We start from the raw sequence: 14,466 nt of genomic DNA, 5'->3' as shown, positions 1-14,466 counted from the left end.
CGATGGTTCGCGAACCCCTGGGGGTTCGCGAGAGGTTTTCAGGGGATTTGGGAAAAAAATATTGTAATGGCGGAGTTTAAATATGCCTGTTTCTGATGAAGTCTCATGGTTCAAGCGATTTCAAGCAAATTATGAATATACGTATAAATATCTAAAATATTTTGATGTTAAGTTTCTTGACCATTAATTTGAGTCCGAGGAAGAGCTATTTCTTTGCTGTTGTGTTGAGCCAAAAATGCATAGAAATGCATAGAAGTGAGATCACTCTGTTGTTTGTTGCTATAACTTTCACACTACATATTCTACAATTTACTTCGAGCTTTATCGTCGGAAAAGGGAAAGAATGGCTAGCAACCCAAAAACAGCACAAGAAGTATAAAAATTACTTACTATAAAAAGTTTTGCAATGTAAAACTTTCTGTTTTACATTGCAAAACTTTCTGTACTGTTTACGCAGTAAAAAAAAAAAAAAAAGGATCAGCGGAATTTAATTATGCAACTTAATCTGCACTCCACGTAAATGAGGAATTTGAAATTTGTGAAGAAAGTGTCTTTTGAGGTAAGTGAGCAAAAAAATATTTCTTTTGTTAAAAATTACCTTATTTGTGCAAAAATTACAGTAAATGCGTATTTTGAGCATAGATGCTTCTATTATTTTTCAATATACGCATTTTACTCCTCACTTATGCACTAATTGCAAGAAAACTCTTCAGCAATCAAACGACTGATGCACGTAATATATCTTTATCAATCAGCTAGGTTCGTAGTCCCTTTCAAGAAGACTTAAACATTCAGATCTTTCTCATTTTGCTGTAAGAAAAAAAATCATTTACTTAATCTGAGACGGTCCCCTGAAAGGTATTTTAAAGATCATTCTTTATTTGATTTCTGATTTAGTGATAATAGAGATGAAAGTACCCCTATTCAGAAAAAAATTTCAGCCAAGCTTTGGCCTCTTTATTCCACAAATGTCCCATTTTCAAGTTCTTTTTAAAAAGTTGATTGAAGCTCGACGTAGAACAATTAATGTGTTTATTTTTTGGTGAATTTGTTTTGCATTCATTTTTAACGATCATTTTAGTTCGTAAAAATATTTGTAATTCTATATTTTATAATTATGTTTTCACTCTTGTTATAAACTATGGAGCAGCATCAAACTAAAAGAAAAATCTCCCAAATTTTATTGTCTATGTGTGTGCGTGCACGCGTTTTTTTTTTTTTTTTTTTTTTGCTTGTTACTTATTAACTTAGTACCCAAGGGGTTCGCTAACTTCTTTCGGAGTTCGGAAGGGGTTCGCATAGGGGAAAAGGTTGGGAACCGCTGATTTAGTAGAATATCATGCAGTATCAGCAACAGCTTTTAAACCGTCTGGGAATAGATTTCATTGGTTTTTTTTTCTTTCTTTCTTTCTTTTTTTTTTTTTTTTGAACAATTTCTGAGTAAAGTGTTCAGCCGCACTTCGAGTCTTACTGTTTCTAATTCGTTTTCCGTTTCAATAGTGTATTTTCGTAATATATCCACCATATATCTCCAAATATGTTCTATTAAGTTTAAATCTGGCGATTGAGGAGATATTTCTAAGCTTAATGACAATATTTGAGGCACCAAACGCAAACGTGTGCTTCTTATCGTTATCTTGATTAAAAAAAAAGTTGTTTCCGATTGCCAAATTTTGGGCTAATTTAAAATTGTTTTTAAAAATATTTCACTGAACAGCATGATTCATCAAAAAATTTCAAATTCCCAAGTCCTGCACCCTCACACAAGAACAATTTCACCGTCCTGATTAACTCATCCTAACTAAGTTCTTTAGATTTAATTTCTCATTTTTTTTCTATTTACAGTTATGCAACAATTTAACCCAAAATGTTGAATTTATTTTTATTTTTAAGTAAGACGTTGTTCCAAAATGTTTTGAGCTTATTTATCATTGATTTTACGGCGGAAAACGTAAGCTTTCTGTTTTTCGGACGAACAAGAAAATTTCGGCAGGAAGAGGTCCCATTTAATCCAGGTAATCAGAGAACTTGGCGAATAATTTTGGGGGAAAATTAAACGAAAATGTTTCATTCAATTCTGCAGAAAATTTTTCATCACTCAAAGGTGTATTTTTCATCATTTTTTTTAACTGTAAATCTCCGATCACGATTTGTTAACTTTGCATTTGACAATTTCTTACCTTGTTTTCGATCCGACTCTTGTCTTTAAAGCATTTTATCAAGCAGTTCACTATAGAATGGTATAAATTAACTAATTTTTAGAGACATTTCAAACCAATTTACGGCTATTGAGAGAGAAAAAACATCAAATTTCGAATTGTGTTTTTGGCTTATGCGCTGCCATTTTAAAATAATAAGCAGAATATTAGGGCATAAATAAACAAAAAATTAAAGTCAAATGACTTTACAGTGTGTCATCACAATGCAAAAATAATAAAAAAACAACTTCTGATAATTTTAATCATGAATTTATTCGAAAATATTTCAGTGTGCGATGACTTTTCTGGCGTATTTTTTTCTTTGACCCTTCGTCTTTTGACAAATTTCAAAAATAAAATCTGGCAATATATTGAAAAAAATTACTGGGTTTTATTCAGAATGGCATAGGAATGGTGTGAAAAAAAAAGGACTTCATATTCGAATTCAGTTTCGCGTTATTTTGATTTTACTACAAAATTTCAAGGTGTACGAACACTTTTGGGAGCCACTGTATCTCATTTTAAGTTATCTGACCCCTCAGATTATACTTTACGAAGTTACAGTTATTCTTGTTTTTTGAGCAATCACGATTGCTTATTGCTTTCATTTGACTATTTTGATGTGCTATCATTTTATTTTCCCGCCAGCACCCTCTGCAGCACCACCGTCGACCGGCCTCACGATGCTGCTCCTCTAGCGAAAACCATCTCCAGCTAGCGTCAATATCCTACACTTACACGCACGTACAAACAAACACATACACACAACTACACACATACACACACACACGCATACATATGGACATATACACACACACCTACACACAACTACCCACACACTCATGCCTGCACACAGACACAAACACATATACCTACACACATACACATCCCCCTACCACAAACACTCATACACACAACTACTCACACACTCTCATACCTGCACACAGACACAAATACACACACCTACATACACACACACACACACACTCGTGATTGCGAAAAACATAATTTGAATTCCTGATGTCAAAATTCAAATTATTATTATTTTTTTTTTTTGCTTTCTCAAAATTACGATTTTTTCATCACTTACAGATATATTTTTATGCCAAAATTGTTACCTTTCATCTATTATTGCAGAAAAAAAGCCAACAATATTTTATAGTTTCTATCAAAGACTCAAAGATTTTAAACCAAAAATTTATCTGAACAATATAATATGTAGTGAACAATTCATTTTAACACATATCCAACGTTCTGTTTTTCCGCCCTCCTGTTTCATCTATTCCCCTTTTTCTAGTTCTCAGAAAACAAGAAAGTCTTCTAAATGCTACGCTGTCGAAGCCTCCCCTTTCCTCCAAAATCATTACAGAGCGCCTCAAATTTTGTTTTCAAGGCTCAATTCCCTGAAAATTTCCGGAAGAGAGTCCTTTGAATGCCTTGCCCTCCAACAACATGGGAGATTATGTAATATTCTGTTTTTGGGACTTCAATTTCAAAAAAATTGCTGGACCCCCTAGAGCCCCTCCTTATTGGACCCCTAACGCCAACAAATATGATCCGCAGTCGCGTTTTTCAGCAACTACAATTTCGAAAAAATTAAGAAGAAACCTCTGAACCTTTTCTGATTACATCATTGAAAAACGCTCTCTATTAGGACTTCAATTTTGAAAAATTTCCAGAGTAGAGCCCTAGTACAGCCTTTTCCCCTGCCATCATTGAAGGTTGTCTGCAATTACGTTTTTAGGACTTCAATTCGAAATATTGGGACGGAGATGTAAATCGTTCGAAAAATCGATCGAGGACAATCTTTCGAGTCATATTTTCACTAAAGGCAACAAATATGGTATATAATCGCGTTTTAAGACATTAATTTCGAAAATTTTTAAGGGAGGGTATTCGAACCTTTTCTCCCCTTAACATTATCAAAGATCACATATAAGTTCGATTTCAGAACAAGAATTTTGAAAATTTTCCGGGAGAGACCCCAAACACCTCTATTTCTACGTGCTCATCTTCAAGTACTAACCAACTCCTTTTCAAAACCAGAAGTTTAATCACCTCATTCTCTCCATAAACAATTGTATATATACAATATTCAATAAGAGATGGAAGCTTCGAAGTTAATTTTTTATGGGGAAAAACGTTTAAAAGCCTCCCTCCTCCCGCCATCCCCCCCCCAAAAAATTATTTTCTGGTTGCGTCTCTGCTTCTGCCCCTTAGATTCCAGACACTTCTTATACTGTGTCCCAGCTCCCCCTACTTCTACAAAGTTCCTACGCCTCTGGCAAATGTATTATATAATATAAAAGATTCAATTTCCCTTCACGTTTTAGTGTGTATTTTTTAGCGTTCTGTAACAAAATTATGGTTATTACAAAATTTTTGTTTTGTCCCTTTAACTTCATTATATACACGACTGCATTTATAAATGTATAATTAAAACTCAATTTAGCCGGCAGGTTTTCCCCTCTCCCCTGTGCACGCACGTAATGCCTTTGCTAGTTATTCAAAGGAAAAATATCTTAAGTTGTTTCCAGGCAAAAACAACCTGTGAAGATTTCTTTAACAATAAATATGCATCCTACCAAGAAACACATCCAATTAAAAAAAAAATAGCATGATTAGTGCTAAACTACAACTAGAAAATTTATTCTCAATTGCCCAGTATGTGAGTCACGATGTCAAAGGTGTTAAGACATCTAGATAAATAATACAAATACAAATGTGACAAGCAACAACAGGCTCTGGGACCAGCTAGGCTGGTTCTAGTCAGTTTATTAGTCCCCAATGAAGATCAACGGCCCTCTGAAAGCTTATCCACCCCCTTTCTCATTACAGCATCTTCTGGTAAGCTGTTCCAAGTGTCCACAACCCTACTAAAGTAATAATTGTTCCTAATTTCCAGATCAGCTTGAGATTTAAATAGCTCAAAAGAAGGATTCCTTGTCCTGCTTTCTGTGCAAAAATGTAACCCATTAACATCTTTTATATTGATCAATTTAAACAAGATATATCCCCTCTGACTTTCCTTTGCTCCAGGCTATACATATTTAGCCTTTTAAGTCTGGCGTCATAATCTAAATCTGAAAGTTCCCTTACTATTCAAGTAGCCCTTCTTTTAACCATTTCCAATAAAGAAATATCTTTCTTAAGATAAAGAAACCAAAACTGAACAGTATACTCCAAATGAGGTCTTACCAAACTTCTATATAAAGGCAGAAGAACCTTCTAAATGAAACTATTTTGAATCATGCCTCAATTGTTGTAATCTTCATTACCAATAATGCTGTAATTGGTACTGAAGATTACAAAAATTAAGGTATAATTCAGAATGCCATTAGGAAAATTAAAATGATTGGAACTTTCCCCAGAAAAGGTATAATTACCTTTTTTAACCCATTAATGCCCAAATTATTTCTGCCGAATATATTTTAACGAATCTAATAAATTTGACTTATTGTTGTCTCTTGAGAGTACATAACCTGAAATTAAAACATATTTTAAATTCATTTTAAAATTACAGCCTGTCCTCATTTGAGGACGCTGGGCATTCAGGGATATAAAATCTTCTTTGTAGAAGAAGTAAATAAACTTTGGTTTAACATGTAAAAATATGCGATTTGCATCTTATCTTAAGTTTTTTAAAAGAATTTCTTAAAATTATATTTAAATAGCTATGCAACATGCACTCTAAATAAAAATTATAAATTGCAAAATTAATTCAAACTATTAAAATGTACAAGTAACAATATGAAAAAAAAGACTATTGACTACAAATTAGTGAAAAATGCTTTCATTTGTATTTACTTTTATGTATATATATATATATATATATATATATATATATATATATATATATATATATATACACGTAAATATGTTTTAATACAATAAAAGTATTTAGAGCATATAAGTATAAAATATTTTTAAAAATGCAATATAAAGAAGTTAAAATTTGGAATTAGGTAATAAAAGAACCTAATATTTGCTTTATTTAGAATGGAATTTTGGGAAACAGGGTATGCATAAAGTAACATTACACTTATTACAAAATGTCTGGTTTCGAATTACATTCATCCATCTGACATCCCCTTTGTTTATCCCTTTTTGAGATATTGTGCCCTATAGGATCATATCTTACATCCTCAAAAACTGCACCAGATGATAAAGAATTTTTAGCTGGTCGACCTCTTTCTACACGATTGCTTTGACCCTTTTTCAGATAAGCCACAGTGATCTCACGTCCAAAGTTCTTGATCAACATTTGTTTCTTAGTATCCTTTTTGTGCAGAGTCTTATACAAAATATAAGCATTTACAACTGCCATGTCAATCATTCGGGTAAACAAACACCATTTCTTTCCCCTTATGGATATTGTATGTTTTTCCTAGTACCAGTCATGCTGATCAACACCTCCCATAAACATGTTGTATTTTCGTATTATCTTTGGTTGACGGACAGACACTCTTTCTTTTTGACCATTGCACCAACGCATTGTTTGCCCCACAGGATTTATAGTTTCAAAATATGTAGCCATTGTGACAGATTTGTTGTCATTCTATCTTAGAATTAAAATTTCATTTTCCTTATCAAAGCTATGGTCAAAAGAACCTCTTTTCTCCTTCTCGATTACTTTCTGAGGCTTCAAAGGACATGCAGCCATTCTATTTTCTCGTATGGTTCCACAAGAACGAAACCCAGATTCCTTCAGCCTAACAAGTAATTGGTAACTGGCAAAAAAGTTATGAAAAAGTACAACATGATTTGAGGGATTCGGAACTATTTGAAGCATTTCTAACACAACTTGACTTCCTAGAGGAAGAGTATGGTCACCATTTCTATCTTTTTTTACCCCCATAGAGAGAAAAATTGAAGCAATAACCATTTTTTCCACACATTGCCCAAAGCTTATATCCAAACATAATGGGCTTACCCTTCATATACTGCTTCAAAGAATTATGGCCATAATAGGGAACAATCATTTCATCTATAGATAAATGAGTTTGAAAAACTCCCCATTGTTGAAAATTTTTATTCAACAAATCTAGTAAAGGCCTAATTTTGAAGGATCTGTCTGTTGTGTTTTCTTTTGCTTTTCTATTGTCATTGAAATGTATTAGGGATTTCAATTTAATGTAAGAATTACGGCTTATGCTTTTTTTTACTAAGTCAATCCCCAAGTCCTCATGGTCAAACCAGTAGTCTCTTTCACTTGGCAGTACGTGGTATCCAGAAAATATTAAAAATCCTATAAATACCATCAAATCATTTTTAGATAGATCATAGTCCGGAATATTTTTTATTTCAGCAGCATTCCTAAGGGTTTCCCTTAGAATGAGGTCAGAAACTTCTGAAGTAAAAAATTTTTCAAATGTTTCTAACACACTTAGTTGCCATATGTCTGTGTCGTCCCCTAAAAATTCCTTTGCTTTTATTTCTTCTTTCAATTTTGTGTACTGTGGTTGACTTTTTATCCAATTAACTTTTTTCTTCTTTTCCTTGCATTTTTTTTTTTGGTTGGTGAAGGCATACCATAGTTCTCTTCTACATCGCTGTAGTCTTAATCTGCAATTTCAATCTCCACAGAACTAGTGATATCAGATATTTCCGGTACATTTGTGCCTTCATCATCAATATTCTCTTTATCTGTGAGCTCATCAACTTCAGGGGGAATTGAAATTATGTCTGCTTCAATTTGTTCTGAGAACAAATATTCATGAGCTTCTTCAATTGTAAAAAATTTACGAGGCATACTATTTTATAATATTCGCGAGTAATTGGGATAACAATCTGAAAATAGAAAGAAAACTTATTTTTGATGTCTAAGGTGTTTTAAATCTAAACAGAATGCAAATATGTGCTTAAAACCTCCAATCAAAGAAGAATAATTAGCGTCGGGAAAAATTCTTTTGATTTTGCCTTCAACGCCCAGCGTCCTCAATTGAGGACAGCAATATGTTATGTAATAAATAAAACAAAAAATGAGCGGGAAAATATTTAATTATATTTTATATGTTCAATACAACTCTAAAGTAAAGAAAAAAACTATAAATAATATTAAAACTTACCTTGATAATTTTCAGTGTAAAAATTCAAAAAGAGCAGGCACATGTAGCATTAGAAAAATCTAAAAATGACGATCCAAATAACAATACTGAACAATAACCACAAAAATGTGGAACTGGAATGGAATATCTAAAGTGCTGTCATCTACCCCCAGAAAAATGAAATTACAGTTTTAAGTTAGTTATAAAGCTTTTAAATAATGATTTATTGGCTGTCCTCAAACGAGGACAGTGGGCGTTACTGGGTTAAAGCAGCTGTACTTTATTAGTACCAAGTTAAAACCCTTTTTAAATGTCACATAAAATATGCATGTGAAAGAAAGAAACAATTTAGTCAGTAGAATGGTATTTTCAGTAAGTTACCACCCTATAGCCAGGGCTAAGGCAGAAATACAGGAAATACACCGCCAGCTCAGTCATTCCAGCCGAGGACTGCAGTTTCGTGCTTATTAGCAGTCATGAGCACGGCATAGGATTTTGCTTGGAACTCTTGGCTTCCTTAAGAGGTTTTCCGCCTCCAGCTCAGTCACTTCCTATGCCGGGCTGATGAGTGCTAATAAGCACAAAACTGCAGTCCTTGACTGGAATGACTAAGCTGGCGGTGTATTTCAAGTATGAATGATCTTAACAAAAATCAAAATTTGGTTTAGCTAAGAACACTCCTATTAATTTTTATTTCTTTAAAGTTTACAAGTTTCAGAAAATGAATATACAAAAATAGACTTAATTGTAGTGGTTTCTGAGGAACTCCATTAAAAGCTATGCTAAAAAAAGTTATCCTTATTTTATACTTGCATCCTAGGTCCCTTGTTCTCCTTGTTATATTTAGTTTCCCCTCCCCCAGAGGCGTAGCTAGACCCGACTTTCGGGGGGGGGGGGGTTACTTCTTCATATATATATATATATATATATATATATATATATATATATATATATATATATATATATATATATATATATATATATTATATATATATATACATTTTTTAGTATTAAAAAAAATAAGAGGGAGGTGAATCTTACATACTTTGGAATGGGGTGCCCCAATTCCGATACTTGTGTCAAAAGAAACAGGAGCAAAGATTTCCTTTTTTTCTTTTTTTTTTTTAATGTTCTGGAAAATTCAACTTTTTTTTTTCTTTTCCCTCCATTTAATTTAAAGTGAAATTTTCTAGCAGCGTCTTGTCAAAACTAGTCTATCCAAATCAAGGTTAAATCACATATCTGATGAGCGTGTGCCGTTCATTTCAGTATGACTGCTTAAGTTAGAGGCTAACACACATCTACAAAAGCTGGCATCCCTGAAAGCTAATAGATATTTTCATTTCCGCCTGTAAACTGGATGTTTGACTTTCAATCTCATTGGTGGTTAGACTATAAAGACTATTTTTACCCAACTTGGTTTGCACTAAAAGTATGAAATAATAATAATAAAAAAAAGACTTCTTGAATTATAAACAGCAAAAAAGGAAATTGCTTTTCATATCGTTATATTTATATGTTGCTTTTTATGTATTTACATTTATGCTAATTCTAAAGCAGTTAATAAAATTTGAATAAAAAAAGTTAGGGAAGAAATATAGGCGGTAGAAAGTTATTCGCTCAAATGCATACCATCTGTTCTCCATTCAAGTCTTTATTTTTAATTTTATTAGCTGCTTTAGAATTTACAAAAATATCTATTTAAGAGAGCAACATCAATTTTCGAGTATTATAAACAGAAGTATTTTTTATTTTCTACTTTTTAAAACGAACCAAGCTAACAGAAATAATCTCTGTTACTTATAAATAATCTCTATTACTTCTGTTACTGGGCTCCTTTAGTAGCCTAAGCGGGGATAGTACAATAGACCTGTGGTCTCGGTGCTCGCGCTGGTTTCAAGCGCCCCCCTTTTCACTTCATACTTCAACAGAAATAATCTAGATTCATTTCGTTTTTAAACATTTTATTCATGTAATGCTACGCAGTTTTTCTTTTGAATTAAAATAAAATTACCTTCAGAAGGGTCCGATGGGTCTAATGCTGCTTTGCAGACTGTACTTTTCAGACGACGTTAACTTTCTTTTTAGAGTAATCCTTTTCGTCATTTTAATTGTTTGGGTTTAAAAAAGCTTGTTATCGGTTTTGCTCGCTTCATTATGCAACAACTTTCACTTAGAATGTACTATTTTAAACAGACTGTACGTTTCCAAAGGAATACGTAGTAAATACTGGCTGAAAAATCAATGTGATTGCAATGGATACTCTGGTTAGCAAAGGTCGTTTTGACTATGATCTATGACACACACAAGACCAGACCAACAAAAACCTCTATCATCTCGAATTCCGGTTATGCTATCACTTTCGGTTTCAAAGCCCAATGATCTTTAAAGAAGCAAACAAAAACATTTTCTTCAACTCAGAAACAGAGGAATTGTCTTCAAGAGCTGAGGAGGCAGTGGAAAAAAGGGAGAAATGCGTTCCACGAATAAGCTTTCCAGGAAGATTAACCAAAGGGCAGTCGTTTCGTGCACTTTCTTGGAAGAAGAGTAAATGGGTGATATTCACAGGTTTGACATGTAAGATGAACATTTCAAGTTCATGGTTAAAAGTCATTCAAGTTAAAAGCCATTTCGCTCTGTTATCTGGATTAATACTGTTCTTTGGTTGCTCTCTTTCTTAAAATTGTGATTCCTTAGAAAATCGAAACGATAGGAGTGAAAAGAAAGTATAAGTTTTTTTTCAAGTGATGAAAAAAGGAAAACCATAGAATACTGGCCAAGTTAGATTTGCAACAATTGCTAACCTCAAGAGGATAAATAATGAATCAAAAAAAAAAAAAAAAAATCAGGGATCAAAAAGCAATAAAAGACTTTCTTGAAAAAGATATGCTTATAGTTTCTTTTAATGTCAAAATGATTCCTTAAACTCGCAATAAAGCACTTAATAATGTATAATAGAATAAATACCTAACAAACCTAATAAAGAGGAATTTTAATCAAGAGCCCATATTGTCTTTAGTATCGATTTCAAATTTTCACCATCATATTTCAAACTTCTATAAAAAGTTTCTTAAAGCCCCCGTATCTCAAAATCTCTTTATCTCGATTTTTTTTCTTTAATGTGAAATTCGATATATATAGATTCGACTGTATGCAATATTCCCACTGCGCGGCTCATAAAATTAAACATATTTAACGATTTGCAGAATCTATGACAAAGAAAGGCTGCATATACGTGGATTTAATAAATCAATCTCATTTCTAAAGCGAAGTGTCAAATTTCACTCAATTATCAAAAAATTGTCGCAGCAGAGGGAGGCGTCTTTATGCTTGAGGGTCACACATGGAGCAGATTTTCAATGGCATTGGGGGGGGGGGGGGAGCGAAGTGAATTTTTGACCTTTGTTACTCAGAAAAAAGTTGTTTTGATTTTTTTTCTTTTTCTTCTTTTTTTCTTTTTTTTCTCTCTTCTTTTTCCCTTTTTTTTTGAGACTAACGTTTGGGGGGGGGGTTGTCCCCAACCCCCCCCCTAGCTACGCCCCTGCCCTCCCCCACTCACTTTATGTCATTTAAAAGTTTAAATCTGAGAAGAAATAAGATAAAATAAGCGAGACATTTGTTGGAGAACTTTCTTAGAAATATGTTATAAATAATTGTTGAATATGTTGACTATGTAAACATTTATATTCTTTTCCAATATCTATTGTATTTTAATTTTAAATCTATTGCATTTTTATAGCTACTTTCACCTTCATTGGATGCAGAGGCCCCTCCAATTCCTCCACCTTCCTATAAGAAGCACATCTATAGCAGAGAGTACCTTTTACAATGTGCAAATTCGCCTTTCAGTCATAAGCAACCTGCTGATTATGTTGAGATTCATCAGAGTTTTCCTGAAATCATATGCCAGGTAAACCAAAGTCATTTTTAAATGGATGATATATTGTCATTATGAAATATTCATTATAGGAATCAAAACATATGTTCAGTCTTGCAGCATACTACCAGCTTTGTCTTGAATACTGTTGATATTTTAGCCAGCGTAGCTTCTTAAAAATATATTGAAGTAAACTCTAACCGCACAACTATGTAGAGAATAAAAGTAATTTGCCCTAGTTTTAGAAAAGATAAGTTTGTTTTTGAGATTTGCAAATAAGTAAACTCGAGGAAAATTAATACAACTTTTAAAATAAATTAAATGAAGGGTCCTTTGTGATTTGAATACGAGCATTTGGGGAAAGAGATGTAACTTTGAAGATGCAGACAATATAAACAACTTGTCATCCCAAATAAATAAATAAATTGATTGCATTTTAGATGGCCCATTTGATATTAATATGAAATTACTGTAATTTTAATTTACTGTAACTGGAACGAGTGGCCAGCCAGTACTCAGACGTGTTGATATAATGCAATCAGATTTATCTATCAGTTCCTGAGAAGAATTCAAGAAAGAAGTCATATTGGAAAAGATCTTCGGAGGAAAACACTAACAATAATTCTGAAATTTGCTTATTTAATTTACTGTTTAAGTTCAGAATTATTTAGAATCAATCATGATTTAGTAATAAACATGCTTCTATTTGACAGCCTAGTGTGGATCAGTGCTTTTCTCTGAAACTTTTTCTACAATGACTTCTTACTGACCTTCAGTCTCCAATTTTTCTGAGTTATTATTAAAAAAAAAAATACTGTATTGTTCCCCATAATTGTAACTCACAACTCAATTTCTTTAGAAAAGCCATGGTTTTTATGAACACCTTAATAAAAGTATGGTTAATATGAGAAAATTATTTGGATTATGAATAATTTTCAAAAAATTTCTTCATGTCTGTAACTATATTAAAGTTGATAACGGACTTGAAATGTCAAGACTTCCAAGTGAAAAAATTACGTTAAATGTTAGGGGGGGGGGGGGGGGGGGAAGCTTAAGAGCTGAAGCTCTTTCAGTCTGCATTTTCTGAAGTTAAAAAAATATTGAATATTAAAATGTGATTTTATTAGTTATATCTAGGAAAAGAAAATAACACGTGCCTCTATTTTTTTTACACAAATACCAGGCATTTTTATATGAATTTCAACTGAGTATTTTTTAGAAAACATTTCAGGTTATCAAAAGGTGATCTTATTAGATATATTTAGGAAAAGAAAATGGCATGTATCTCTACTTTTTTTACACAAATGCCAGGCATTTGTATATAAATTTAAAATGAGTAACTTTTTGGAAAACATTTTAGGTATTCTATTTATCATTGTGCTAAGATTGAAACTTTTGCAAGTTCATATTCAAAATTTTCATTTTTAACAATAACTGTACAAGTTTAGGTTTCAGAATAATTGAATATACATATCTTGTGTAATTAAAAGAATTGAGAATTTTGGTTAAGTTGAAATTTATAACTAGACCTGTTAGACTACAGCTTTGGAAAGTATTATCAAAACAAAATGTATGGAAAAGTAAGAAATATGGGGCAAAGTAAAGTGGTGGAATATTTGCTGTTTTTAGCAATTTTTAAAAATCAGTAATTATTTTGTAATTCTTTGTTTTATGTCAATTTTTGTTATTATATAATGAAAGGTCTTGTTATTAAAATTTTAAATATTAATTGAGACCTACTAATACTGGGTGCAGTATTTATTTTTTTAATATTAAGCTGATTTTTATTTTAAATGTTAAGTACAATTAGTCAAGTGAAATAATTCACTTTGTTTACTTATTCAGTCATTTATCCATCACTCATGTATTCATTTATTAATTGATTTTCTTTCCTTCATTTATTGATTTTCTTACTCATTCACTATTTTATTCACTCATTATTTTTTTCTCATAAAAATTTACATTTATTTATTCATTCATTTATTGTTTCATTAGTCTTTAATTTATTTATTCTTTCGTCTATTGAACATTCATTTGATCAAAAATATTTTAATAATCAAGTAGAAAATATTTCATTAGAAAAATATTTTATTTTTCACTTTGCCCCATGAAGAAAAAAAGGAGGGGGCGGGGGGATTTTCCACCTTTTTTTTTGAAGGTTCAAATTTTTAGCCAAAAATGAAAAATAATTTTCAATGCAAGTTTTTTTATGAAACACATTGTTCTTTCTTTATGTACTGTAATTTTCAAAACAAATTTCCAATTTTCTTTTGGAAAAGGTAAGTGATCTTAATTTCACTTTGCCCCACATTCCTACTTTAAAAAAGAATACTTTAATTCAGTT

The 14,466-nt window shown here is 32.1% G+C and overlaps 1 protein-coding gene across 1 annotated transcript in view; it reads left to right on the top strand.

Annotated features, from left to right (window-relative positions):
- Positions 1-12,274, top strand: part of LOC129228466 (eukaryotic translation initiation factor 4E-binding protein Mextli-like) — a 79,513-nt gene extending 67,239 nt beyond the window's left edge. The window contains exons 16-17 of the mRNA XM_054863147.1: positions 11,985-12,155; positions 12,215-12,274. Coding sequence (XP_054719122.1) covers positions 11,985-12,155; positions 12,215-12,274 — 231 coding nt within the window. The remainder of the gene's footprint in view (positions 1-11,984; positions 12,156-12,214) is intronic.
- Positions 12,275-14,466: the final 2,192 nt, after the last annotated feature.

The sequence above is a fragment of the Uloborus diversus genome, chromosome 8 (genome assembly GCF_026930045.1).
Source record: "Uloborus diversus isolate 005 chromosome 8, Udiv.v.3.1, whole genome shotgun sequence".
Taxonomy (NCBI): Eukaryota; Metazoa; Arthropoda; class Arachnida; order Araneae; family Uloboridae; genus Uloborus; species Uloborus diversus.
This window is presented reverse-complemented; position numbering and strand designations above follow the sequence as displayed.